The sequence below is a fragment of the Dreissena polymorpha genome, chromosome 12 (assembly GCF_020536995.1).
Source record: "Dreissena polymorpha isolate Duluth1 chromosome 12, UMN_Dpol_1.0, whole genome shotgun sequence".
Classification (NCBI taxonomy): Eukaryota; Metazoa; Mollusca; class Bivalvia; order Myida; family Dreissenidae; genus Dreissena; species Dreissena polymorpha.
The window spans coordinates 18,140,781-18,165,799 of NC_068366.1; the positions used below are offsets into that span (position 1 = coordinate 18,140,781).

Below are 25,019 nucleotides of genomic sequence, written 5' to 3' on the forward strand. Positions count from 1 at the left end.
ACCTTTTTTTTATGAGGTTGCTAAAGTGTTTTTTATGAATATCTCTCATAAGTATTTTAAGCTTTTTTAGCAAAAATCATCAAGATCTATGTTTGTGTGAGAATTTTCTGTGGCATTCAATAATTCTCTTACATTGCAAGGCTTCTAATACGGAGGAGGAAAGCAACCCAAGTTCATGTAATGTAAGACAGAAGGTCAAGGCCCTGAGTGTTGTAAATATTATGGTTGTCACGGTATATCACTTATCAATGGTCAAACATTTTCCATATCTTCCAGCACATCATCATCATTATCATCCTAATTGTCAATAGACGCTGTTAATCATCAACACCATCATATCATTAAAGTTACCACTTATGATTATTCAGACATTTCCAAATTACAGACCTCATCATCATCACCACTATCGTCGTTGTTGTCGTCATGGTTTTCATTAACAGGATTAAAATCAGCATCACCAGAATCATAATATTCAACATCATCATCATTTCCAGTCATCATTAACTCCATCCCCGCCTTGTTCATTGTATTTGATCATAGATTAGACAGCCAATCATTCCCGGGCTACAGACATGTTTTTAACCATTTTTATGTCACAGATATAGCCACTAAGGTGATATGATTTTGCATTCCAAATTTCACCACCCCTTTAAGAAAAATGGTAAAACCACTTTTACCTGAAGAAGTGCAGTTTTTGTTTCAAAGCGTAAAACTTTCATTGCACTTCACTTTATTTGTAGTGTGAAATTACATTTCAAGTTGTTCTTCATATAAGCTTTAGTTTATTTGTGACTCATCCCCACATGAGCTTGTTCTGTTTTCATTACTGTTCCAGAACAGTGAGTTTATGATATGCCTTATCTAGATTGTCCCATGGGTATTGATCAGTGAATGTATTTATAGAATTGTGTCTGATATTAATTGTATAGAGGAGATAGGATTCAAACTTTTTCATGTTAACTGCTGTGATTCCAAATTGATTTAAAAAAAACACCAATGTGTGTGGCAACACTTAGATTGACAAAAACAAGCAGTAAAAACAAAACAATTTGAAAGTATTATTGCTAAAAGATTATTTCCACATTACTTAAGTGATATAAAATCTAAGAACTCTATTTTAATCTGTTTTTGATAAGGCCTTGTCCCCATAGCCTTCGCAATGCATTTATATTTTATAATAACGCATATGCCGGGAAATAATATAATGCAAGATAACTGTAAATGGGCCCACACAATCTTTTCCTAGCATGCTTATTGTGGGTAGTCTTTTGATTGCCATTAAACATCATGTTCTCTTTTTACATGTGTATATGTTATTTGTATTCTTTTCAGTGTATGCTAACTTTTCATGCCACTGCTTTTCTGACACATGTGACTTAAAGATTACTGTATTGTCATGTGTAGACTAAATCAGTATATTTACTCTAAGTTTAACTATTGCTTCAAATATTGACTAAATAGTAACCTACTAAGACTCTGCAATAAATATAAGATAGTAAATAGAAATCAACAATAAAACCTTTTTATTAAGAAAGGACAACCTACATGATTAGATATAAATAAAACTTTCAGATGTTGTTACAAATAATTGCACCAGTATCTTTTAAGCATTTAGTATTTGTGACATCGTCTGTTATCTTGGATGGGTTTTCCTTTTCTTTAAGGCAAAGACACCCATGAAAGACAAGTTAAAAGTCAACAAGGACTCTCCAGCAAAGGTCACAGATGAGGTCAAGATGGATGAGGTCAAGATTGAGGAGGTTGTCGGGAACCACACCTATTGCGCAATCAGACAGCCCAGCCCCCTCAGACACGCCTCCTTCTAGAATCACCCCAACCATACAGGTGGAGGAGGTCAAAGGTAAACTAGAGTATTATCTTTTTAAACACTTTAAATACAATAAAAGCTGAAATTGTTGTCTCTGATAAGCTTCTGCGTACTGCGCAGGCTAATCTGGGACGACTAAAGCCCCTTTTTCCCAGAGTGCAGCTTTATTAGATTATTTGCTTTTTTATGTCCCCCAGTCTATACAGGGGGACATATTGTTTTTGCCCTTTCTGTTTGTTGGTTTGTTTGCATCAAACTTTAACATTTGCCATAACTTTTGTAATATTGAAGATAGCAACTTCGTATTTTGCATGCATGTGTATCTCATGGAGCTGCACATTTTGAGTGGTGAAAGGTCAAGGTCATCTTTCAAGGTCAAAGGTCAAATATATGGGGGGACATAGTGTTTCACAAACACATATTGTGTAGAACATGGTTGTAACCTTAGGTTTAATTTTCATTATCTCCATACAATATATACCTTGGGAGAACTGGGTGGCAAATATGTTTTTAGCTCACCTGAGCACAAGGTGCTCATGGTGAACTTTTGTGATCGCCTTTTGTCCGTTGTGCGTCGTCCGTCGTCAACATTTTGCCTTGTGAACACTCTAGAGGCCACATTTATTGTCTGATCTTAATGAAATTTGGTCAGAACTTTCGTCCCATTCATACCTCGACTGAGTTCGAAACTGGGTCATGCTGGGTCAAAAAGTAGGTCACTAGGTCAAAAAAAGGAAAAACCTTGTGAACACTGTAGAAGTCGCATTTGATGCCCAATCTTCATGTAACTTTGTCAAAATATTTGTCGAAATGATATGTTGGTTGAGTTCAAAAATGGTTCCGATCAGTTGAAAAACATGGCCGCCAGGGGGCGGGGCAGTATTCCTTATATTGCTATAGAGAAACCTTGTGAACACTCTAGAAGTCACAATTTTTGCCCAATAAACATGAAACTTGGTCAAAACATTGGTTTCATTGATATCACGGAAGAGTTAGAAAATGGTTCAGATCGGTGAAAAAACATGGCTGCCAGGGGGCGGGGCAGTTTTCCTTATATGTCTTTAGTAAAACCTTGTTAACACTATAGAGGCCACATTTATTGTCCAATCTTCATGAAATTTGGTCAGAAGATTGGTCTCAATGATATCTTGAATGAGTTCGAAAATGGTTACGTTTGCTTGAAAAACATGGCCGCCAAGGGGCGGGGCATTTTTCCTTATATGGCTATATATGGCTATAGTAAAACCTTGTGAAAACTCTAGAGGCCACATTATTGTCCAATCTTCATGAAATTTGGTCAGAAGATTGGTCTCAATGATATCTTGGATGAGTTCGAAAATGGTTACGTTTGCTTGAAAACACTGGCTGCCAAGGGGCGGGGCATTTTTCCTTATAGGGCTATATACATATGTATAGCTATAGTAAAATCTTGTAACACTCTAGAGGCCACATTGATTGTCCGATATTCATGAACTTGGTCAGAAGATTCGTCCCAAGAATATCGTGGACGAGTTTAAAAATAATGCTGGTTGGTTGAAAACACATGGCCGCCAGTGGGCGGGCATTTTTTCCTTATATGGCTATAGTAAAACCTTGTTAACACTCTAGAAGCCAAATTATTTTTCTATCCTTATAAAACGTTGTCAGAAGTTTTGTCCCAATGATTTCTTGGATGAGTTCGAAATGGTTTCGGTTGCTTAAAAAACATGGTCCACCAGGGGGCGGGGCATTTTTCCTAATATGGCTATATATCACGCTTAAGTAAAACCTTGTTAACACTCTAGAGGCCACATTTATTGTCCGATCATCATGGAACTTGGTTCAGATGATTTGTCCCAATGATATCTTGGATGAGTTTGAAAATGGTTGGTGGAAAAACATGGCCGCCAAGGGGGCGTGGCATTTTTCCTTATATAGCTATAGTAAAACCCTGTTAACACTCTAGAAGCCATATTTATTGTATGATCATCATGAAACTTTGTCAGAAGATATGTCCCAATGATATTTTGGACAAGTTCGAAATTGGTCCAGTTGCTTGAAAAACATGGCCACCAGTGGGCGGGGCATTTTTCCTTATATGGACTTATGAATCTTCAAGAAACTTTGTCAGTATATTTGTTTAAATGATATCTGGATGTTTATGAAAATGGTTCTGGTCTGTTGAAAAACGTGGCTGCCAGGGTGTTCACTAGTCATGAAAGTTGGTAAGAACATATTGTTCTAATGACATCTTGGGCTGCACAGAACAGGTCAGTTACTTTGAATCTCAGGTGAGTGACTTTGGGCTTTCAGGCCCTCTTGTTTTCCTAAAAATTGATGAGCCAACTCATGTAATGAAACTACACTTCTCTTTTTAATTTTTTTTTATGATTGTCTGAAAAGCAACCATTATTTGATCGGGGGAAAGGGTTAAACATGTCCTGCTCAGACACGCATTAGTTAATTGTTGTAGCATATGTGATGGCATTAATAAAAACTGAATGGCATTCTTTTGCAACTTTATGTTGTCCAGCATAACTTCTAATTCTATTCTTTTAATTTTGTCTAGTTTATTTTCTTTTTTTTTCTTTTGGTAAATATTTTCTATCATAGTGACTTAAAAATCACCAAATATCACATATGAAATAGTGTGCCTAAGGAATTGTGGAAAATATCAGTGTTTCATGTAATAATCTCTATTCTGTCCTAAAACAGATGAAGTGGAACCAGAATAGACGTTCTAAAGAAGACACAACGCGAACCCCCAGTCCTCTATCGGACCGCACCCAGAGTCCTTCATCAGACCTGGGGGTCGAGCATGAAACCTCCGAAGCCCAGCCCTCCCCTGCAAGGGTCAAGTTTGACACCAAGCCCCCAACTGCAGCAGAGTCAAGACCATCGCCCAAGGAAGGCAAGCCGAAGACAGACAAAGAGCGGGAGATGGAGGAATACAAGGCGAAGCTGGCGGAGAAAAGCGACGTGTGGCCAGAGAGAAGGCTGAACGAGAGGCCGAGATTGAGAGACTGCGACAGGAGGAAACAGCAGTGAGTTTGGGAATTGGGATTCATTTCTTGATCGAGTTAATTTCTTCAGTGTTAAATTTAATAATAAGCTCTGTGCTTTACTAATAGAACTGCAATTTTATTATTGAATGATGACTGTTGCATTATAGCTTTAACGTTTGTTGAAAATGTCAGCGTATTCAGTTATTCATTGTGGGGTAACGTTTTCTTTAACATTTAGAGAAAGAGATTTTGCATCATAGGGTTGAATTTGCCTCGTTCTTGGAAAACTGGGCTTAATGCTTGTGGCCTAAGTGTCGTCCAAGATAAGAGAGTGCAGTCTGCGCAGGTTAATCTGGGACAACACTTTATGTTTTTATGGACATTTTTGTTAAAGGAGGTCTCTTTCTATAAAACCCCAGACTTTGGGAAAGTGTTGTCCCTGATTAGCCTGAATGTGCAGACTGCAGAGGCTGATGTGGACAACAATTCATGCACATGTATTAACCCTTTGCATGCTGGGAAATCTGTCGTCTGCTAAAATGTCGAATTTCTAAAATAAGCATTTTCTTCGATTTTTTTTTCAAAGAATACTATCAGAATAGCAAACAGTTTGGATCCTGATGAGACGCCACGTTCTGTGGTGTCTCATCTGGATCCAACTGTTGCAAAGCCTTTAAAATTCGGTTCCCGCACTGAAAGAGTTAAAGCCCAGTTTTTTCCCAGAACGAGGCCAATTTATTGATAATGGATTGTAGTAAGGATCTAATAACCCTTTCCCCTTCAGATGCAAAGTGAAAATGGCTATATGCAACCAGCATAAAACCAGAACAGACAATAGTAACTGGCAGTCTGCTCGAGTTTTTAGTTGTTTGCTGCTTGTCAGTATCTAAGGGGTGGAAATGAAGCCTTTTAAAACTTAAATCTAGTAAGAAAGGTCTTAACCACTCAAACCATCCCCCATGCCACCCCCCCCCCCCCAATCACCCCCCCCCCCCCCTAAAAAAAATGTATTTTTTTTTTTTTTGAAAAGATCATCTTATAAATGACCACAGCCATCACACTATACCCGTACTATACCCCCCGACCCCCCCCCCAATTTGTTTCCAAGGGACAACAAACAGTCAAAGTAGGTACCTGAAAGAGAAGAGGTTAAAGGGACCAATTAACACACATGCATCAATATTAATAAGCCCAGTTCTCCAGAATGAGGCTAATCTATTTATAATTGATAGTAGAAGGCCCTTTTCACAGGCGCGTTTCCCCTATTAACAGTTCAAAGAAGCCAGGAGGAGTGAAACTTAATTTATCCACAATGAACAGAAGTAGAGGATCAATTTTTAGTTCTCTCCCCTATTTACTCGTCACAGACGGCAGGAGGAAGAACGTGAGAGACTTGAGGAGGAGAAGAGAACAGCGAAGGGAGGAGGAGGAGGCACTGAGACTGGCGGCCGAGGCTCGCAGGCAGGAGGAGGAGAGACTGCAGCGCGCCATTGAGACAGAGGAGAAACGCAGGCGTGAGGAGGCAGAACGGCAGGAGCAGGAACGTGTTGCTGTATGTAGTAGCAGAATTGTGAATTATTATGGGAAATATTGAATGATGCATTAATTTCACAAAAGCGGAAAGTGTTGTCCCTGATTAGCCTTTGCATTTTGCACAGGTTTGATCTGTGATGATACTTAAACCCACTTGCATTAACGCAAGACATAGAGACTGAAGAGAAATGCAGGCGTGAGAAGGCTGGAAGCCAGGCAAGAACGTTTTGCTGTATGTGGTGTTAGGGGTTATTGTAAAAGGGCATTATTAGGGAGTTTTTAAAGTATGAATTGTTAGGGGGTTATTGAATTGTGTATTATTTGGTTGTTATTGAATCAATGAATTACTTGTGGATTATTGAAATGTGGACTAATTTGGGGGTTTTGCATTGTGAATTTTTTAGAGTTATGAATTATTAGGGGACTCATGAATGACTATGGGGTAATGAGTTATGAATTATTAAGTATTATGATTTATTATTGGGTTTATAATTTAATTAGGGTGAAGCTAATTTTGAAATTTAAGGAAGTTTATCACTAACAAGTTTGTATGTGTGTGTGAAATATTAGTTTATTTTTTATTATGTTTATATGGAGGTTACTATGAATGAATATTTACGAGGTTATGATATGTGCTGTGTTTAGGGGGTAGGAGTTATATTGTGAATTATTTGTTGGTTTATAAATAATTATTATGTATTAGGAGTTTAGAGAGAAACCCCTGCTTTAGACCAGATGACATTAAGTTCACTAAAATTTCTGATATTGAATTTATCAATGCCTTTTCTCTCCCTTTGTTACAAAGCCAAGAAGTTCATTGAGTGTCCAGAGTTTAAAAAAGAAACTTGGTAGAAAAATAATTAAATGATTATGTTTGAGGGCTATCCATTGTGTCATTCAATATCCATACATTTATTTAAAAAACGCCCAGTGGTTGACTGCTGTTCTACAAATCTGAGGATGGCAGGTTTGATTTCTGTCTTGGCCACATTATTAGTGTAGAGATTGGTTGTGAAATTATTTCCATGGCCATATATTCTTCCCATACTTGAACCTCTTATTTAAGGAGACCAGTTGACAGTAAATGATACAAGTATGAGTGCTTCATACTGATAAACCAGTTTACCCAGGAATAGGTTTAGCAGGTTAACTTGCCATTGTGACTGAAATACTGTTGACTGTTGTGAAAAATCCAAGCAAACAAAACATGCACAATAGTTAACTGGTTATGTTAAAGAGAGATTTTATAAATAAATGTGAAAGTTATAGTCTTAAATTATCATTTGATTGTTATTATAAAAGTGTACATAAACAAAGCACCATTCAGAGAGCGAATTTGCAATAATTGTAGTGCACATTGTAATAACAGCAACAATATTTTCTCATTTTTCACACACAAATGAAATAAGAATTATATTGAAGACTGGCTTTTGGAAAACAGATTTTTATGCATTTGAGTAGTTTCTTCCCAGATTAGACTGTGCAGTCCGCAAGGCTTATCAGGGACAACACTTTCCACTCAAACCGGATTTTTATTAAGAAAAGACTTCCTTTAAAAAAAAATCCATTTAAGGTGGAAAGTATCTCCCTGATAAGTGTGTTCGATCTGCGCAGGCTAATACGGGATGACACCTTACTCACATGCATTTAGCCCTGTTTTTGCTGAGTGAAGCTGGTTTGTTTAATTTGATAATATATGATTTTAGCGCGAGGAGGCCGACAGAAAGGCGAAGGAAGAAGCTGAAAGACGAGAGAAGGAAATGTCTGAGAGGGCCAAACGTGAGGAGGAGGAACGGACTGAACGACGCAAGGTGAGACAATCAGGCAGTCGGTTGTTTAATACATATGAGCCTCTCTCTGGGTAAACGAGGCATAATGCTTGTGCGTAACATGTTATCCATGATAAGCCTGTGCTGTCCACACAGGCTTATCACAGATAACACTTGTCGTTTTTTTGGTATTTTCGGTTTAATGGAAGTTTTTGTAATTTGAATAGTGTCATCTCTGATTCGCCTGTGAGGACTGCACAGGCTAATCTGGGATTAAGCCCTGTTTTCCCAAAGCGAGGCTCAGGTTTTGTTAAATTTTGTCAGTTATCTTCTCTGAATTCTTTTAAAAATACATTGATCCTTATATTCGGTTTTTTCAGTTTTTATTGTTGTTTATTATGTATTGCATAGAGCACATTTTTTGCTTAAGTTTAAGGAAAATGTTTAAGCAATCTAATTATTAATTTGGATTTGTTTTCTCAAGCATATTAATAGTAAATCCAATTGTTGTTACATAGAAAAGTAAGCCAACAAATGATAATTAACAAGTATGAGAAACTTCAATAAAAAACGTATCATTTTACCACTGATACAAGTTGGTAATTTGTCAGTTAATGGCATAAGTATGTGCTTGTATTACTTGTAAACAAGCTCAAATTAGCATATATTCAAAAACTAAAAGATGTGTCAACTTGAATTTTACAGGCAAATTGATCCTATTTGGGGGCAATCTGTGTGCTTTTGATTGTTATTGATACTTATAAAGTAAGCACACACCTTCCATATGATCACAGATTTGTATGTAGGTTTTCATGTGATAGTCTATGGAAGTTTTCCATCTCTTTATTATCAAGCCTAATATATATAGACTCTGTTACTTTTTTTCCATTTGATGATGTTTAATATTTCAACAAATTTTGAAAATGATAACAATGTGGTGAATATACAGATCTATGTTCTAGCAGTAATGGACTGGCTTCAAAACACTAAGGTTGCTGGTTCGATTCTCTATGATGCTGTGACATGCTAAAAAAAAATACTTCTCTCATGCTTCCTCCCATTACTGTTCATCACAGAAGCGTAATGAAATTTTGAGAATATTAAAAAAATATATATATATATTAATTGCTTGAAACTCTTCTACACTTTGTATACCAATAACCCTTTTTTGCAGCACCTTGTATCTTTTATTATCCTTGATCGTTCCAACATTACTATTGGTGTACGTTTGAGCTGAAAGAGGAGACTCGCCTCAAATGGAAGATTCGATAAAAAAAGCGGAAAGTGTTATCCCTGATAAGCCTGTGGACGACAGTTGACGCACACGCATGAATCCCGTTTTCACAGAATGCGGCTCATGCGTGTTTGTTCTTACACCCCATCCTGTATATTCTTACACCCCATCCTGTATATTGCAGAGGCTGGAGATGATCATGAAGAGAGTGAAGACAGACACACCAACCACCACCCCTGAGAAAGGAAGGGTACGCACTGTTATTTTATGTTCTTATTTGAAGGATCTTAACAAAAGACACATTTATCTAATGATGTAATAGAAGTTAGTTGAAACAAGAAACATCTTCAAAAAGATTTTCAGCGTCTCTGATAATTAACTTGCAAAAACTGACAGAAATAGCAAACATCACTCAAACAAAGTTTACTTTTCTTACATATTGTAATAAACCGTTGCATTTATTTATTATATTCTAAATTAACATGTTTACACATAACATATACAATCCTTGGAAAATCACAGGGCATTAAGAATAAATTAATAGACTTAATCAATTAAGTTGCCGTGGCATTATGAATAAGGTGTCCGCCTAGCGATTCAGAGGTCATGGGTTTGATCCCCACTCATGGAGCGTTCTCTAGATCAGGAAATCAACAACAGGAAACGGACTTAACCCTTTGCATGCTGGGAAATTTGTCTTCTGCTAAAATGTCGTCTGCTGAATTTCTAAAATCAGCATTTTCTTAGATTTTTTTCAAAGAATACTATCAGAATAGCAAACAGTTTGGATCCAGATGAGACGCCACGTTCTGTGGCGTCTCGTCTGGATCCAAACTGTTTGCAAAGGCCTTCAAAATTTGGTTCCAGCACTGTAAGGGTTAAGAGCATTTCTATAAGCCTGAGGCTTTTGATGTAATCAAGCTTAAATAAATAGGTTTAAACTAATCTATTAAGCTGCAATGTAATACTATGAACATTATAAAATAACTATGTTGGCAACAAACTGTCTGGGCAAAAGAATTTCAGAAAGAAGATCACGCATGTCTAAATAAGTGAAACATTTAAGGAAAGATTAATGGCTTTTATATGTAATGGATGTATATTTATTGAGTAAATGAAATTGAATTACAAATTGTCAGTTTGACCAAACTGTCAACTGTCCAACACTAGCAATGTCCATTCCATTTTAATATCAATTGGCCCTCTGTACCATACGTCCTTTATACAGGCAATAGCAATAAAAAATGCAGAACCTGTCCGATATATTAAATGTGTTCATTTATTTACAATCAGATTAAAGGTGGGAAGTACCCTAATCAATTAATCATCTCCTGTGAGCCATCAAAAATTCCATTCCCATGCTATATTTATCAATGGCTTTACGAAAAAGATATCTTTGTTTTTTGCCACGAAATTGTTTCTGTGTATCACATGAATAAATATGCATTGATTTGCGATGATTTTCAAAACACCATACTTCGCAAAGTTACATTGCCATGCAGGTTTTCACTTCATCAGTAAACATTTAGAGAAGACAAGAACAAATATTTTCTATTTTGCTTGACATATTAAAAAAATCCAAAAAAAATCCATTTATTCATTGGGACTCACTGGCAGGTCATGGTCTCAACATTTAATTGAATATCAACAAAGGTCATACATGTAACCTGGGTTGGAAATGGCGTATTGTGTTTTATAAACACAGCTCTTGTTTTAACCTGCTTTTTATTCCCTGCCAAAGGCGGAGGGATATAGCATAAGCGGTGTCCGTCAATCTGTCCGTCCATCATTTTGTCCGTCTGTCAAAAAAAATTAAAATTTGCGAGGGATATCAATCCAACCAATTTGCTTTTTAATATTTAAGATAAGCGAATTATAGGCATGTTCATGCAATATGAATGTTACAGTACATGTCAGAGTATTTATCTGATGTACAATGTACTGTAGGAATTCACAATAATTGTCTTTGAGATGCATAGAAACCTTGTTTTTCAATGGTTTACACTTGCCTGCGTTTATTCCATTTTCAGAATGAGTCTCCTACCCGTGTTATAACTGGGTCGTCCAGTAGAACCAGTCTGGTGTCATCTGAAGATGAAAAGTCAGACGAGGTCGACAAAGACGAAAAACCCGACGGACTTTTACGAGCAGAAGAGAAAACCGAGGATGCCCCTAAATTCAAGTCACCTTTACTTCAGAAGTTGACGGATAAATCTCAAAATGTTGATTCTGGCACACCGAAATTCAAATCCCCACTTCTGCAAAGCATTATGGGTAAGACAAAAATCGGGGCTAGGTTGTCGGGTACGCGTTTAGAAGAAATGGACAAAAGTACTGAAAACTTAACAGAGTCGAAAAGCTCAGAAAGATTGTCCGAGAAAGAATCGTCCGAGAAAGAAGACTCGGATAAAGACAAAGACACTCTCGAGCCTCAGACCAATGGTGTAGACTCTTCACAAAATATAGACAGTGTAGAAGAAGACACCGACTTTGTTGCAAAGATGGATTTTGATGCCCATGAGAATGTGCCAGTCAGTGTTACATCGCTAGAGGGCAAATACAGAATACAGAGTGACAGTATGGTAGGCAGTGCACCGAACACGGACGGTATTACGGATTCCCAGATGCTGATTGGTTCCACTGCAGACAGTGCTGTCTGCCTGTCATTCACTAACGGGATAACCACCTCACAGAATGGGGATATCCATATAGAGCAGAGAGGGATCACAGATTCTAAGGAATTTATAGATTCAAGGTGAGTGTAGAGAATTGCTGACAATGTACTAAGTTTTCATATTAAGGTGTAGCAAGGTCTCATGTTTACTATCCCTATCTGAAAATGCTATTTGTGCTGTACATGTGAAGAAATTGTATACCAAAGTCTTAGAACATTTCACTTGTCCATTCATGTTCTAAGATAACCCACACAATACAAACTTAGCAGGGTTTCCTCCCTTTAAGTGATTTCTTAAGTGATTTCAATTACAAGGCATGTCAGAAGTGAGAGAGACATTTCAGAAATATCAGAATAAACAAATATGGTAAAGCTGAAAATATTAAGATGCAGTTTAGGCCACTGTACATTGTATCATATGAAACAATCTGAGGTCAACTCTCAGCATGTAAAGAAAAATCAATTATAATTCCATTATTTGTTTAAGACCGCCGTGACAATTATTTGTGAAACCATTTGAGCCTTGCTCTGTGAAAAAGGGTTTTAATGCATGTGCATAAAGTGTCGTCCCAGATTAGCCTGTGCAGTATGCATGTGCATAAAGTGTCGTCCCAGATTAGCCTGTGCAGTATGCACAGGCAAATCAGAAATGACACTTTCCGCTGTAATTATATTTTTGGTTTAAAGAAAGTCTCTTTTTAGCAATAATCCAGTTTTGGCGGAAATTGTCCTCCCTAATTAGTCTGTGTAGACACACATGCATTAAAACCCTTTTTCACAGAGCGTGACTCAGTTATAATTAAACTTTATGTGATCTCATATTCAGTAGTGTACTGTTGAAACTAAAGTTGTGCATTTTATATGTGATTTTCCAAAAGTGTTTACCCATCAGTGATCGTTTTCTTTGTGTGAATTTCTTTAGTTATTAAATTTTTTTTAAAGCGCTGCACTTAAGTACTTGACCATTATTCCCTTGTTGACTTCTTACAGACATACAATCAAACAATGTAATTAAGCATATGCAAACATGCATGCAACTTTGCAGTTGTGTTATTTATCACATATCATGTGAAAAGTGAATTTCATTCAGTGAAAGTCTGATTACAAAGTAGAGATATACAGAACTTGCCATATAAGATCTATAGATCAATAAAATGTTCGCATCAGGTCTTAATCAGCCATTGAATTAAAAGGGTGTTTGCGTCAAGATATTCTTTAATTTATTAGGTACTGTTGACATATTTGAAATGAAAAGGAGCTATTGAAATGTTTGCACTAAATATCTTAGTTATTTTGCTAGACAGCTTAATATGTTCAATTTAAGATTTTGAATATTAATGAAAAAAGTCAAAGGATTTGTTTTGAGATTGAAAATGTCATGAATTCAACGTGTAAAAGGCATATATAACTGTCAAAGTGTATAAGGTTTTATGGTAGAATAAGTGGAATCTAGTAGCTTCAGTGTAATATGGTAATTATGCAAATCAGCTTTAGTTTACAATGGGTGTTTTTGTGCTCATTAAATGATTAAAAAACATATTTGAATATTTGTGGTATTTCATTTAAAGCCTGACATTTTAGTGTTCATTTTTATGGTCCCTGATCTAATTGAAATTCGGTTAAGTTTTAAATCTAAATGAGCATTGTCTCCGTGTCAGCTCTTCTGAGCTCATGGATAGCCTTTGTTATCACCTATTGTCCTTTGTCCATCTTCTGGCTTGGTTCATCATCAACATTTATAATATGAATAATTTAGAGGCCACATGTATTGCCCAATCTTTATTAGAAAATTTGTCCCAATACAATCTCATCAAAAGTTGAAACTTGGTCAGGTGTGGACAAAATCTAGGTCATTTTAATGGAAAAGGTAGTGAAAACTCAGTAGAAGTAATTGGTTTAGCCCAACCTGCCTAAAACTTTGTCAGAACATTTGTATGAACTATATCAAGACCCAGTTTGAAAGTGGGTCACTTGGGTTCAAAGACTTAGGCACTAGTTAAATTAAAGAAATAACTTGTGAACACTCTTGAAATCACATTTTCTTGAAGACTTTAGTTTCTAAATAAATTTTTAAGTTAAAAATGGTTTGCGACATTGAAAGAAAGGCCTCCAAAGTTTGGGGCCATTTTCGTTATATGGCAACAGTGCAGTCATGTTAGCAGCCATTTTAGCTGTGTTGATGATTTTGGGTTTGTGGATAGAACCAACAATTTTGGTTGCTTAGGTTACAGAAATAAGTGAAAACTAACTGAAAAATCTGAATCCTGTGGTAAATAAAAAAATTACTTAATCGAGGTTTATGAAACTCGTTATTTGTATAAAGGGCCATATGGGTTATAAACATTTATTGTTGTTGACAATAGTGCGCTTTCTAATGTAAAAGAAATTCGTGAATAATGTCAGAAAAATCTGGATCCACTTCTCCCTTTTGGACTCTAAAACTTATGTACTGAAGCTTTTTGTTTACCAGTTAGATGCGCATTTTTACGCATGTGTAGTCCTTAAGAAAGTTAAATTTAATTAAAGACCATTCTTACTAGATTCAAGTTTTAAAGGCTTCCTTTCCACTGCTAAGATACTGATGAGCAGCAAACAGCATAAAACATGAACAGACTGTGAGTTACTTGCAGGCTGATCTGGTTTTATGTTGTTTGCACATAGCCATTTTCACTTTGCTTCTGAGTGGGAAAGGGTTAAAACCTGGTATGTGGATAGTGGGGCATATGGGTAATACATGTATGCAGATATTTCATCAGACACACATTGCGTTTGCTATTAATGTTATTTGACAGAGATGTTATTTTTATGCCCCCGAAGGAGGGCATATAATAGTGATCGCACTGTCCGTCACACGTTGCGTTTAGGTTTCGAAAAATGCTCATAGCTTCTTTGTCGCTTCATATGTTACCGTCATATTTGGTATGCATGTGTTAATGGACAAGGCCTTTCGATACGCACACACATTTTGACCACTTTAACCTTGACCTTGAACTTTGGGCCCACGTTTAGGTTTGGAAATCTGGGTTTAGGTTTCGACAAAATGCTCATAACTTCCATCAAAGCGTTTTTTCGGGGGCATATGTCATCCTATGGAGACAGCTCTTGTTTTGTAAATAATATAGCAACATAAGTACTGTGTGACTCACATAAGACAACCTATTTCCTAATTTAGCTATGAAGTAGGAGAAGCATTTTGATTGTGCGAAGTATTGCAGAGTAATAATGTTGAATCAATAAGCATTAGCCATCTGATGTACTTAATTACGCTTGTAGTCTTGTCTTAGACTATGTTGTTTATCTACTACCATAACACTATCCTCCCCCTCCTCCTCCTCCCCCTACTTTTCCCCCCTCCCTCTCTCACTTCCTCCCTCACTCCTTCCTCAACACTAGTATCCCCCCTCATCCTCCTCATCATCAGCAGCACAACCAATATCATCATTTTTGAGCATTTGCCCAGATCTTGTTGTAGAGTAAGCTAGTAAAGCTGGCTACGGCACCTAAAATAATTATATTCATTGAATATTTAGACCATCAGGCTGCAAACAATACTGGTTTCATTGAATATTGAGAAAAATACTGGTCTTTCTTTAGACACACTGTTACATATTGGAAATGCAATCAGATTGGAATTTGAGCTGTTTTTACCCTGATAAGGAAACTTTTTCATGGACTTTGTCACAATTTTTGGTACAAATTTATCTGTAAACAGGAATTAAAGTATTATTGCTTGTTTTTCATATGAAAATGAATCATGTCATTGTTAACAACAAAATTATAAGGCAGTCTGAAAACATTATTTACAAAAGAAGAAAAGTACTTAATTGGATGTATTCTCACATAGTTACTTTCTTTAAGCAAGTTACTCATACAGTGCCCAATTAATCAGGACTTGCATTTTATTAGCTCATTTATTTAAAAAAAAAAAAAAAAGAGCTATTGTCATCACCTTGGCGTCGGCGTCTGCCTCGGCGTCCGGTTAAGTTCATACTTTTACAAAACAACACTTACCTGACATACCACAATGGACTCCACCCAAACCATCCCCCACGCCCCACCCAAGAATCCCCCCCCCCCCCCCCCCCCCCCCCCCCCCCAAAAAAAAAAAAAAATTTTTTTTTTTAAATATCATCTATTAAATGAACACACACCCACATTATACCCCCCTCTCCATGATGACCCCCCATACATTATACTGTCAAGCACTCGAATAGTCGAGTGCGCTGTTCTCTGACGGCTCTTGTTTCCATTCCTAAGGCCCCTTTCCTAAACTGTGAAAAAACAACAATGATGGTAAACTCTGGCTTAATAATCTGCTAAATCTATTTGATAAGTAAACAATGACATGAATACTTGTAACATTATTAGCCTAAATACCTGTCCATTGTGATCATTGTCAATATCTCTTAAAGAGGTTTTGTTTACCAGGGGTTCACAACTTACAGGGAAATGAAGCATGTAGAAAATAGTATTATTCAATCAATTTTGTAGTTTATGTTTTACTTTTATGGTATATCATGTACCGGGTAGTTCACACTTGTTACTTTTTCAAGAAAACGGTGTAAGTATTGGGTAAAAGAAACACGATATACTTACAACTTTAGACTATTTTACTCTTATTTGCTTTAAGAAACATGATATATTAACAACTTAAAATCATTGGACTCTTTCCTGTGTATTTTTCTTTTGATTTAAACCATTTGTAGCAGTTGCAAAACAATTGATTTAACTGGGCGGTGTTGCAGTGAAACTTTTTCTCACCTATTCGCAATGCTATTGGAAAATATTGCAAATAACTTCATTATATAGACTCGCACTCAATATATAGACTGCATTCAGTAATCTCAAAATGATATTGATTTTGATCATGTCAATATTTCTAGTCTGCGGTTAGTGTGAAATACAAACAACCAATATAAAACTTCAGATATGGTTTTGTTTATTTTGGTTATTTTCTGGTCTGCGCTAAGTGAATTTAAGAGAGTTAAGTGGCAAGGGCTAGTGTGTATTGTGTTTGCATACAGCAATTATATCGTTTGTATGATGGTGCAGTGTAGGTAGTGTATAGTGAGATATACGATAGGCAAAAGATATATGATAGACCGCCCTAGATTTGGAGACTCGAGTTGTTGTGTACAGATGTATATAGATAGAAGAGGAATGTGATTTAGTGAAGGGCTTTGAGTTATCTGTGCGAATATTTTCAATATTGAACAAGATCATACCTTTAATATGGGATGGTTTGAAAGTTATGCATAAGTTCGTTATTCAATAACAACTGAGCTGGGTTGTTATTTCAAACAATTTTGGAGTGGGTTTACTTAAACTTTAAAGTGGTTACACCCTCAAGCTGATAGTGGAGTGTATGTAGTTGTGTGAACAATCAGGTATATTTAAGTATACTTATTTTAATCTAATACAAATTGTTCGAGGAATAAATGTTTTAACTACTTCAAATTTTAAATGCCACAGATACAATTCAGGCTGCATTATTAATGTGACATTTTGGCTTTTTAATTGCAACAGGTGTTAAGATGTTGCTAACTGGCTGCTGTAAGTGTTCTGTGTTGTATGTTTAAAATGATAATTGTGAAAAATTGTCAAAGCTTACAAAGTACACTGTTTAAATGGCAAGGTGTTATTAGTCACCAGAATAGTGTACATTATTTGGAACATGTTGAATTCAAGTGTAGTTCCTTAAGGAAATATTAAGGGGGGGGGGGGGGGGGGGGGGGGGGTGGGTGGTAATGTTCTCTCTTTATGATGGATGGCCATATCAAGAATATGCAGTTTTTTCACCAGAACAAAATTGTGTTTGCTGTGGTCCGGAAATTAATGTAAAACTGTCCTAAAATTCAGAAACCTGCAATAACTCAAACAGAACATAACATGTTTAGCTTGATGGGATACGCTCAGTAATATATTATTATTAATAGAGGTCTGCATTGAGAATATGCATGTTATTTCAGATTTTTTTCCCAACAGAATGTTTGATTTCGGTTGATATGGTAACAATGTTAAATGTGTTTAAACTCTTTCAGTGCTGAAACCGAATTTGGAAGGCATTTGCAAACAGTTTGGATCCAGATGAACGTGGCGTCTCATCAGGATCCAAATTGTTTGCTTTTCTGATAGTATTCTTTGAACAAATTCGAAGAAAATGCTAATTTTAGAAATTCAGCAGACGACATTTTAGCAGACGACAAATTTCCCAGCATGCAAAGGGTTAAGGATGTTTCTGCACAAAATCTGAACATGAAAAGTCTAAACCTAGATATAGTTGGGCTTCTAGATATAGTAGGGCTAAAAATTCTTTGCCCAAGGGGTCCTCATGATCTAATGACCTGACCTGTAGAGCATCATAACATCCATTCTCTATAGCCGTTCATAGTGTCAAATGTTTATGTAGCCACTTCTGGTATTAAATTATCCCATTTCATTCCAAGTGCCTAATGTTGCATGAAATGTAACCTTTTCAAAATGTGTAGTTTTCTTGTGGTTTATTGAACATTTCAAGAGTTGTGAATCAAATCATTTCGCCATAAGCTTTAACTTGTGTCTCAGATGTGGTATTTATTGTGTCTTATCAGGATATGGTCAGGATATACAAGTATAAATACTATTCGTAAGTACATCTCAAATCTAGTTAAATTTATCTTAAGTGAAAATGGATTTATTTAATATCACTAAGTTGGCAATTGGAACAGTAATTCTCTGTTATCAAGTATAATGGGAACTTGAAACACTGACGTTACAAAAGCATACTTAAAAAATATATTCAATATTAAAGATTATCACACTGCAATTGAATTTTAAGTTCCACATGCATAAGAGTGGTATCATTAGAGTATCAGAATTATCATTTTAGGGGTAAGATAATTATATTGAATATTGAATTTGTTTTTTATGACTATTTGTTATATGCGTTTCATAAAAAAAATAAAATTAAAGAAAGTTAAGTTAAACATATTCATAAACAATTAGGTTTATTATAAAATTAGTTGCCAATTTTATAGTAAATCATGCGATGATATTGATATCATTGGGTTATTACCAACAATTTAGAATTATTTTTTACACAGTATCATATGAATTATAATGTACATATCAAAAGACTTCAAATTGTTATGGTCTTATAAATTGCTATCCCTATTGTGTTGCGTTTTACCAATTTGCCCATGTATTTATTTTCAAATATTCAAAAGCAATTGTTCCAAAAACAACAACAACAAAACAATCTGCATTTTATCTTGTTGAAACATTGAATCTTTCCTGGGGTTTAATTTTTGAAATCTGATAGATAGGATTTTCTGCTTAATAAATGGATGTTTGTTTCTGTGTTCTTTTTCCCCCGACCCTTGACCTTGCCGTATACAACATATTGATCAGAACTAATCCTAACTGTTAGGTTTTCATACAATAGACACTAATTGGATTATCAGTTTGCTTTATTGTAAAATATTATAACATCGAGTGATGTCATATTACATGAGTAGGTGTTTTCAATGGATATTAAATAGCGTTTTAAACCATTGGGATTTAAAATCAATTGAAATTTATCTGGCCTTTTGTGGCCTGATGTCTAATATTGTATGGGTTCTTTTTACTGAAGAACCCTGATTGTTAAAGCTCAAAAATTCTTTGAAGCAGTTGTATTTAATGTCTTAAATCTATTGATGTTTGTTATATATATTACATTTTTTTGCTGGTCTGTTGGTATCATATTTGACTTTGACAGATAATAGTTGTTAATTGTTTCACATACCTTGTATTATGACAGCAAGAACATTGTTCAGTATGAAACTTAACAACTCAACATACGTTACAAACAACAAAAGCTGAAAATATAAGACTTAAAAAATGTTTATCTTGCACATGGTAAAATGTCCATTCTGAAGCCTTAACTACCACTGTGTTATGTTTCTAAGTCTTGCCTGTAAGCCTATTATGTCTCGCATTTAAATATCATCAGAACATGAGACATGACATGATGCCTGCAAGGATTTGTTCTTGATACATGTAGTTAATGTGCATGCAGTTATAGACTTCCCTTCCAAGTCACAGGTTTTATGAGGTGGTTGGAGTCTTTTACAGCAGAATTTTTGGTATTATTAGGCAAACGTGTGTGTGCAGAGCTGGGGGAGTGGGGATGAAACCTGAACTCTGCTATCCTGTTAAGTAGGGGAGCAGGAGAAATGCTATCAAGTGTAATAGGTTTAACTTAAGAATTAGTTACTTTATTGTCCCCTACCGGTGAAACCGGAGGGGACTTATGGTTTGCACTCTGTCAGTCAGTCAGTCAGTCAGTCAGTCAGTCAGTCAGTTAGTCTGTCAGTCTGTCACACTTTTCTGGATCCTGCAATAACTTTAAAAGTTCTTCATATTTTTTCATGAAACTTAAAACATGGACAGATGGCAATATAGAGATTATGCACATCATTTCATTTTGTTCCTATGTCAATAATTCTGGTTGCTATGGCAACAAATAGGCTAGAAATATTGCTAAAATGAAGGATCCTGCGATAACTTGAAAAGTTCTTCATATTTTTTCATGAAACTTAAAACATGGACAGATGGCAATATAGAGATTATGCATGTCATTTCATTTTGTTCCTATGTCAAGAATTCTGGTTGCTATGGCAACAAATAGACTAGAAATATTGCTGAAAATGGTGGAGTTTCACCGGTAGAGGACCATATTGCTTGGCAATAGTCTTGTTCTTTGTGTAACGCCAAAGGGCTATTTAAAAACTATTGCAGATTAAAGTCTTTTTAATACAAAGATGGTAACACAATGGGAATATGAACATGAATATTTAATAAAAGTCAGATTGCTGCAATTAAATTGCTCTTGTTGATGACTTGTGAACTAGAATTCAGCTTAAGTTTATTATGAAAATGACATTAATATTGACCAGTGTTGACGTTTGTTAAGATTGAAAATCAATTATGCAGACATTTCATTGTAAATTTTCCTCCAAGAGAATTTCCACATTATTATGCAGTATCGATGTTTATTGAGCTTTTATTGTATTGGTAATCATCTTTATCGTTTGTAACCTTCTGGAGGGGTAGAAATGTGAACCTGACAAGCAGTGCGGTTTGGAATAAATAATCACTCACAAATTAATTAAATGTTTTGTTTTCTATGTAAATGAAGTGTCAAATGAACTTACATAAAATTTACACCATCTGAATTTAACCTTCAAAATGTCAAACTGGTGTAGAAACTGTTAAAAAATTGAGAAGTGTTTTAAGTTTGCCGTGAAATTTATGAATGTCTTCATCGGTAAGGTAGAAACATTCGTTGAGACCTACAGAGATGACTTTAATATTCAAATAAGTTGTAAACAATCGTCAAAAAGAATGTTAACTTGGGCTAGTACATTTATGGAGGCCAGCATGTTATTTTGTTCATGGTTGGAAAGCGTCCCAACAAAATCTGTCTCAGTGTCCTAATTTTGGTACAAAGCCACAAATATTTGTAGGGTGTTTAATATGAGCCACGCTGTCGGAAAACCGGGCTTAATGCAAGTGCGTAAAGTGTCGTCCCAGATAAATAAGTCAGTTTGCACAGGTTCATCAGGGATTACGCTTTCAACTGTTATGGAATTTTCATGATTAGGAATTTTTTATTAAACCAAAATCAAGTCTAGGCAAAATGTGTAATCCCAGATACACCTAGATATAATGTTGGCATGTATTTAACTTATAATGGTGGTTGAATTAAAACATGCTTTAATGTTATTTGTACAGCCTTAGGGTGAATTTATTAGGATAATGACGGTATTATATCCTTAAATATGTTATGTAAACATGAATACATGTTATTAGATGTAAAACATATTTAAATTCCACCCTTTAAAAATTTAAGCTGGTGCATGAAATGTTAATGTACTTAGCCTTAATATAATTGAATTCATGAATTTGTTACATACTAATTACTTATGATTTGGAATGCATGGAGCGTTTCTAATTGAATTATTATTGATTGAATTTTTTCTGCTTGATAGACAGTTGTGTATGAAATATAGTTCAATCGATCTGCAGATTATACTTGGCCATGATTTCTATGTCTTTACCTTCAATATATGATAACATGGTCACTTGGTGGTCTAAGTAAAGTTATTGCGCATAAAAAATGTAACCTTGTATTATTTCATGATGAGGCCTTAACTTCCTTTGTATATTGTGCTGTCATGAGCTGTCAGTTTTATTTTATTTTCATCAAAGCAACCAGGTGTGTGTCTGTTCATTTCGTGTTTACTCTTATGTTTATTATCGGTTACTGGATATTTTGGATATAATTGACATACAGGCATAAGCTCTATACACGTTTTATTGTGAACTATATCCACTTAAAAAAAATAGTTAAGTTTACTTGTATGAAGTGTGTCGAATTCTGAAACGACTGTTATTTTATTTGATGCACACAGTGGATTCTTTCTAATAGACTATGAAGAAAAAGAATTGCAACTGAAATTTATTACATGTACCACAAGTACAAAAAGTTTTATTGCCATTTACCTCTTATTCATAATAAACATGCAAATCAGCCTACAAACATTTTCAAAAGTTTGTTCTAATTATTTTGAATTTGTGAATGGCATAAAAAGCTCAGCAGACTGGTGTAATACTAGTTTGAATATTAGTTATTTTGTATACATGTTTAACCCTTTCAAACTCAGAAGCAAAGTGAAAATGGCTGTATGCAATAAAATCAGAACAGCCTGCGAGTTACTTGCAGTCTGTTCAGGTTTGATGCTGTTTGCTGCTCATCAGTATCTTAGGGTTTAAAATGAAGCCCTTAAAACTTGAAATTAATTAGAAAGGTCTTTAATTTAATTTTAACTTGTAAGGAATAACAAACACGTCAGATAGTTTATCTGAGTGCTAAAAGGTTTACGGACGGTTATAAAACCGGACTTAAAGCATCTGGGTAAAGTGTGGTCCCAGATTAGCCTGTGCTGTTCGCACTTGCTAATTAGGGACAAAACTTTCCGCTTTTATGAGATTCTTCTTAGGAAAATTTGAGTTTAGGTGGAAAGTGTCCTCCCTTAACGCAAATGCATAAAGCCTTTATTTTCCTAAACAAAGGCTCTAATGTATTCATGCATTGTGTATCGTCATTTCAGTATAAGTGTGCGGACTGTAGACTCCCCAGACAGTCCAAGCCATTCAGAGTCCTCTGTGGACGAGACGCTTGAAGAGGAATCCCGGCTGACCCCGCCCCCTTCTGACTCCGCCCTCTTCGAAGAGGTCATTGACCTCTCCCGCCTTCCCAGTAAGCCCCTGAAATCTGGGACGGGGCCACGCAGTGAGAACCTATTGAACCACAGTGGTGATCATAGTGGCCATAGTTACCACGTGGACCATTTTGGTGTCCTTGACAACGGCCACTTTGACCAGGAGGAGGATTCGGGCTCACATGTGCCGCTAGTGAGACCCATCATTGCTTTCGATGATAATGCAGCAAGACAAGACGTCCCAGGTATAGGCTAAGTAAAGTTGAAGTCTATTTATCTCAGCTTGAGTGCATTCCATAAGTTATAGGCTTATAGTTACTTGGATAATCAGTTTATGATTTCATTACAAACTTAAGTTTCAGACTTTCTCAATTGTTATTCACAACCATGTACAATGCATATATGTTTTTAAATGCCGAAAAGAGGGGAACACTTTTTGAAGTCAAGAAAACAACCATATAGGACTGCAAATCTGCTCAAAATTTATAATGCACTATCAGTTAATCATTTCACTGAATCATTGATCCATGTCACTAAATTCTCATGGATAACCATTATTTTATATGTCACTATATTCTCATGGATAACCATTATTATGCCCCCCTTCGAAGAAGAGGGGGTATATTGTTTTGCACATGTCGTTCGGTCTGTCGGTCCGTCTACCAGATGGTTTCTGGATGATAACTCAAGAACGCTTAGGCCTAGGATCATGAAACTTCATAGGTACATTGATCATTACTGGCAGATGACCCCTATCGATTTTCAGGTCACTAGGTCAAAGGTCAAGGTCACAGTGACTTGAAATAGTAAAATGGTTTCCGGATGATAACTCAAGAACGCTTAGGCCTAGGATCATGAAACTTCATAGGTACATTGATCATGACTGGCAGATGACCCCTATTGATTTTCAGGTCACTAGGTCAAAGGTCAAGGTCACAGTGACAAAAAACTTATTCACACAATGGCTGCCACTACAACTGACAGCCCATATGGGGGGCATGCATGTTTTACAAACAGCCCTTGTTTTATATTCAAAGTATTAAGCGTTTTTATAATCATATACAAATTTTACATGGCACTATAATTTTGACAATTTTATAATGTTTTTCTGATCATGTGAGTCGATCTTCCTGTAAAGGCTAACATTGTCAGTATGTTATTGTGTATTTTCATCATTATCTTCAGTTGTCTCCCTTCGATTTCTTAAGTATTTGAACCTTTAATCATGGTCAATTTCAATATTTAATACAGCACTGACTGATCATACCCTCAAGAATTCATTTACAAACCATTGCATGAGCACACTGTTTAACATATAAACTCAGCTGATAAGAATGATTTACAGTCCTTGTTTTGGGGAGATTTAAATAATACTTGGTTTTGCCAATACCATGATATTACAACAGTGATGAATGTGTAATATTTATACACATGAATATTATAATGTATTTTCAAATTCTAAGTGTCAATATGTATCTCAAATCACTAAGCAAAATACCAAAGACATGTTTTTCTTTCTTTATTGAAAAATGTTCATTGCTATCCCGACTATTGCTACCTTGTTCACATCTGCAGTCATCGGCTATTTCATCTGTCAACAACAGCTCTTACAGTCCACAAGATAATTGATTGGAGTATCCTGGAAAATCAGACATAGTGTCTTCATTAATATTAACTATAGCACTAAGAAATGTTTGTAAATAAGCAACCAGAATGGCATAGAATTACACGTAATGTGTTACACGCACCCA

The 25,019-nt window shown here is 35.8% G+C and overlaps 1 protein-coding gene across 1 annotated transcript in view; it reads left to right on the forward strand.

The window, feature by feature from the left end:
- The first annotated feature begins 1,676 nt into the window (after window positions 1-1,676).
- Window positions 1,677-25,019, forward strand: part of LOC127852410 (reticulocyte-binding protein homolog 2a-like) — a 28,313-nt gene continuing 4,970 nt past the window's right edge. Inside the window, exons 1-7 of the mRNA XM_052386364.1 lie at window positions 1,677-1,760; window positions 4,523-4,851; window positions 6,085-6,364; window positions 8,052-8,156; window positions 9,533-9,598; window positions 11,379-12,103; window positions 23,158-23,513. Of these exons, the coding sequence (XP_052242324.1) occupies window positions 1,677-1,760; window positions 4,523-4,851; window positions 6,085-6,364; window positions 8,052-8,156; window positions 9,533-9,598; window positions 11,379-12,103; window positions 23,158-23,513 (1,945 nt within the window). The remainder of the gene's footprint in view (window positions 1,761-4,522; window positions 4,852-6,084; window positions 6,365-8,051; window positions 8,157-9,532; window positions 9,599-11,378; window positions 12,104-23,157; window positions 23,514-25,019) is intronic.